This window comes from Echiichthys vipera (genome assembly GCF_963691815.1).
Source record: "Echiichthys vipera genome assembly, contig: SCAFFOLD_61, whole genome shotgun sequence".
Taxonomy (NCBI): Eukaryota; Metazoa; Chordata; class Actinopteri; order Perciformes; family Trachinidae; genus Echiichthys; species Echiichthys vipera.
In genome coordinates, this window is record NW_028154820.1 from 57,501 (window position 1) to 62,330 (window position 4,830).

At 49.9% G+C, this 4,830-nt stretch overlaps 1 protein-coding gene across 1 annotated transcript in view; it reads left to right on the forward strand.

The window, feature by feature from the left end:
* Positions 1-2,091, forward strand: part of abt1 (activator of basal transcription 1) — a gene marked incomplete at its 5' end in the record, with an annotated part of 2,444 nt that extends 353 nt beyond the window's left edge. Inside the window, 4 exons of the mRNA XM_083940921.1 lie at positions 220-581; positions 676-851; positions 1,328-1,531; positions 1,612-2,091. Coding sequence (XP_083797047.1) covers positions 220-581; positions 676-851; positions 1,328-1,531; positions 1,612-1,779 — 910 coding nt within the window. The 3' untranslated portion in view covers positions 1,780-2,091. The remainder of the gene's footprint in view (positions 1-219; positions 582-675; positions 852-1,327; positions 1,532-1,611) is intronic.
* Positions 2,092-4,830: the final 2,739 nt, after the last annotated feature.

A 4,830-nucleotide genomic window follows, 5' to 3' on the forward strand; every position in this document is an offset into this window, starting at 1 on the left:
TCTTCTTCTGTGTTTGTTTCTGCAGATGGAGAGAAGAGAGGAAGAGGAGGAGGAGAGGAAGAACACAGAGGAGGAGGAGGAGGAGAGGAAGAACACAGAGGAGGAGGAGGAGGAGAGGAAGAACACAGAGGAGGAGGAGGAGGAGAGGAAGAACACAGACCAGGAGGAGGAGGAGAGGAAGAACACAGAGGAGGAGGAGGAGGAGAGGAAGAACACAGAGGAAGAGGAGGAGGAGGAGGAGAGGAAGAACACAGAGGAGGAGGAGGAGGGATCTGCCGAAGAGAGCGGAGGCGATGATGATGATGATGATGATGAAGATGATGAAGCTGAAGAAGAGTCTGCCGAGAAGAAGACGAGCCAGCAGAAGGGCGTTGGAGTGACTACCTTTGCAGACAGGAAGTGTGTTCCTGGGACTTCCTGTGCAGACAGGAAGTGTGTTCCTGGGACTTCCTGTGCAGACAGGAAGTGTGTTCCTGGGATAATCTACCTGGGTCACATCCCCCCGAGGCTCCGCCCCAAACACCTGAGGAACCTGCTGACGCCGTTCGGAGAAATCGGACGCATCTTCCTGCAGCCCGAGGGTCGATAACCATTTATATTTACATTTATACTCATTTCTATATTCACTGATATATTTAATCATAATCCTATTAATAATAACGTGTGCGTGCTCAGACGGGCAGGTGCGGCGCAGGAAGCGGCGCTCGGGTCTGCGGCGCTGTGACTTCACTGAAGGCTGGGTGGAGTTCAGAGACAAACGCGTGGCAAAGAAAGTGGCGGCGTCGCTGCACAACACGCCGATGGGAACCAGGAAACGCCAGCGCTTCTGCTCCGACCTGTGGTCCATCAAGGTGCGGTCTGCCCGGCAACCGCTGACGTCACGGGACGCTGCTGTGAGGTCACAGGACGCTGCTGTGACGTCATTGGACGCCGTCTGTCCTCACCTGTCTGTCCCTCACGTGTCCCTCACCTGTCTGTTTCTCACCTGTCTGTCCCTCACCTGTCTGTCCCTCACCTGTCTGTTACTCACCTGTCTCTCTCACCTGTCTTTCTCTCTCCTCTCTGTCTCTCACCTGTCTGTCTCTCCCTTGTCTGTCTCTCACCTGTCTGTCCCTCGCCTGTCTGTCTCTCACCTGTCTGTCCCTCACCTGTCTCTCTCACCTGTCTGTCTCTCACCTGTCTTTCTCTCTCCTCTCTGTCTCTCACCTGTCTGTCTCTCTCCCTTGTCTGTCTCTCACCTGTCTGTCTCTCACCTGTCTGTCTCTCTCCCTTGTCTGTCTCTCACCTGTCTGTCCCTCGCCTGTCTCTCTCACCTGTCTGTCTGCAGTACCTGCACAGGTTCCAGTGGACTCACCTGAGCGAGCGTCTGTCCTATGAGCAGACGGTTCAGCAGCAGAGGCTGAGGACAGAAGTGTCTCAGGCCAAGAGAGAAACCAACTTCTACCTGAACAACGTGGAAAAGAGCGCGCACCTGGAGCAGGTGAGGAGGAAGAGACGCCGGGACGGAGCGCAGGTGAGAGACGGGCCGCAGGTGAGACAGGTGTCTCCACGGATGTGTTTGAACGTTGTCCCGTTTGTTGGTTGTTGTGAAAGCGTCTCTGTGGTCGTCAGGTGGAGGACCGGACGTGGGACTTCACCCAGCGTCAGACGGAGGACGAGATCCAGGTGAAGAAGAAGAAAGACTCCGTTTCCCAGAAGCACCTGGACAAAACACGCCTCATTCAGCAGAAGAGCCAATCAAACGTCTCGCTGCTCGCCAAGATCTTCAACAACCAATGAGAGAGGCAGCAGCGAGACAGCTGATTGGCTGTCCTCGGACTTTAATGAACTGCTGCTGACATGCCCACCTCCACCAGCCAATCACAGGCCAGTCTGAGTTCTCTGTCCCACTTGAGTTAAGTTAGTCTTCTCCACCGGCCTAAAAAGCTCGTTAAGTCTTCTCCACCGGCCTAAAAAGCTCGTTAAGTCTTCTCCACCGGCCTAACGAGCTCGTTAAGTCTTCTCTACCGGCCTAACGAGCTCGTTAAGTCTTCTCTACCGGCCTAACGAGCTGGTTAAGTCTTCTCTACCGGCCTAACGAGCTGGTTAAGTCTTCTCTACCGGCCTTAACGAGCTCGTTAAGTCTTCTCTACCGGCCTTAACGAGCTCGTTAAGTCTTCTCTACCGGCCTAACGAGCTCGTTAAGTCTTTACCAGCCTAACGAGCTGGTTAAGTCTTCTCTACCGGCCTAACGAGCTGGTTAAGTCTTCTCTACCAGCCTAACGAGCTCGTTAAGTCTTCTCTACCGGCCTAACGAGCTCGTTAAGTCTTCTCCACCGGCCTAACGAGCTCGTTAAGTCTTCTCTACCGGCCTAAAAAGCTCGTTAAGTCTTCTCTACCAGCCTAACGAGCTCGTTAAGTCTTCTCTACCGGCCTAACGAGCTCGTTAAGTCTTCTCTACCGGCCTAGCGAGCTCGTTAAGTCTTCTCTACCGGCCTAACGAGCTCGTTAAGTCTTCTCTACCGGCCTAAAAAGCTCGTTAAGTCTTCTCTACCTGCCCAACGAGCTCGTTAAGTCTTCTCTACCGGCCTAACGAGCTCGTTAAGTCTTCTCTACCAGCCTAACATGCTCGTTAAGTCTTCTCCACCGGCCTAACAAGCTCGTTAAGTCTTCTCAACCAGCCTAACAAGCTCGTTAAGTCTTCTCTACCGGCCTGACGAGCTCGTTAAGTCTTCTCCACCGGCCTAACGTGCTCGTTAAGTCTTCTCCACCGGCCTAACGAGCTGGTTAAGTCTTCTCTACCGGCCTAACGAGCTCGTTAAGTCTTCTCTAACATCCTAACGAGCTCGTTAAGTCTTCTCTACCGGCCTAACGAGCTCGTTAAGTCGTCTCTACCGGCCTAACGAGCTGGTTAAGTCTTCTCTACCAGCCTAACGAGCTCGTTAAGTCTTCTCTACCGGCGTAAGGAGCTCGTTAAGTCTTCTCTACCGGCCTAACAAGCTTGTTAAGTCTTCTCTACCGGCCTAACGAGCTCGTTAAGTCTCTACCGGCCTAACGAGCTCGTTAAGTCTTCTCTAACATCCTAACGTGCTCGTTAAGTCTTCTCTACCAGCCTAACGAGCTCGTTAAGTCTTCTCTAACATCCTAACGAGCTCGTTAAGTCTTCTCTACCGGCCTAACGTGCTCGTTAAGTCTTCTCTACCGGCCTAACGAGCTCGTTAAGTCTTTTCCGGCCTAACGAGCTCGTTAAGTCTTTTCCGGCCTAACGAGCTGGTTAAGTCTTCTCCACCGGCCTAACGAGCTCGTTAAGTCTTCTCTACCGGCCTAACAAGCTTGTTAAGTCTTCTCTACCGGCCTAACGAGCTCGTTAAGTCTCTACCGGCCTAACGAGCTCGTTAAGTCTTTTCCGGCCTAACGAGCTGGTTAAGTCTTCTCCACCGGCCTAACGAGCTCGTTAAGTCTTCTCTATCGGCCTAACGAGCTCGTTAAGTCTTCTCTACCGGCCTAACGAGCTCGTTAAGTCATCTCTACCGGCCCAACGAGCTCGTTAAGTCTTCTCTACCAGCCTAACGAGCTCGTTAAGTCTTCTCTACCGGCCTAACGAGCTCGTTAAGTCTTCTCTACCGGCCTAACGAGCTCGTTAAGTCTTCTCTACCGGCCCAACGAGCTCGTTAAGTCTTCTCTACCGGCCTAACGAGCTCGTTAAGTCTTCTCTACCGGCCCAACGAGCTCGTTAAGTCTTCTCTACCGGCCTTACGAGCTCGTTAAGTCTTCTCTACCGGCCTAACGAGCTCGTTAAGTCTTCTCTACCGGCCTAACGAGCTCGTTAAGTCTCTACCGGCCTAACGAGCTCGTTAAGTCTTCTCTACCGGCCTAACGAGCTCGTTAAGTCTTCTCTACCGGCCTAACGAGCTCGTTAAGTCTTCTCTACCGGCCTAACGAGCTCGTTAAGTCTTCTCTACCGGCCTAACGAGCTCGTTAAGTCTTCTCTACCGGCCCAACGAGCTCGTTAAGTCTTCTCTACCGGCCTAACGAGCTCGTTAAGTCTTCTCTACCGGCCTAACGAGCTCGTTAAGTCTTCTCTACCGGCCTAACGAGCTTGTTAAGTCTTCTCTACCGGCCTAACGAGCTCGTTAAGTCTTCTCTACCAGCCTAACGAGCTTGTTAAGTCTCTACCGGCCTAACGAGCTCGTTAAGTCTTCTCTACCAGCCTAACGAGCTCGTTAAGTCTTCTCTACCGGCCTAACGAGCTCGTTAAGTCCTCTCTACCGGCGTAAGGAGCTCGTTAAGTCTTCTCTACCAGCCTAACGAGCTCGTTAAGTCCGGTTGGTTAGTGATCATCAGTGCAACAGTGTGTGACATGGTCAGCATTCATCACCTTTATATTTTATATCTGTATAAAATGTTGTAAATAAATCTACGTTCGTATGACAGAAGTTTTTTGGTCTGGTCTCTCTCCCTTTCCTTCACACACACCTTTTACCTCAGTGTCGCACAATAAGAGTTTATATATGTCAATAGCTATATATGTCTATAGTTATATATGTCTATGGTTATATATGTCTATGGTTATATATGTCTATGGTTATATATGTCTATGGTTATATATGTCTATGGTTATATATGTCTATAGTTATATATGTCTATAGTTATATATGTCTATAGTTATATATGTCTATGGTTATATATGTCTATAGTTATATATGTCTATAGTTATATATGTCTATAGTTATATATGTCTATGGTTATATATGTCTATGGTTATATATGTCTATGGTTATATATGTCTATAGTTATATATGTCTATGGTTATATATGTCTATAGTTATATATGTCTATAGTTATATATGT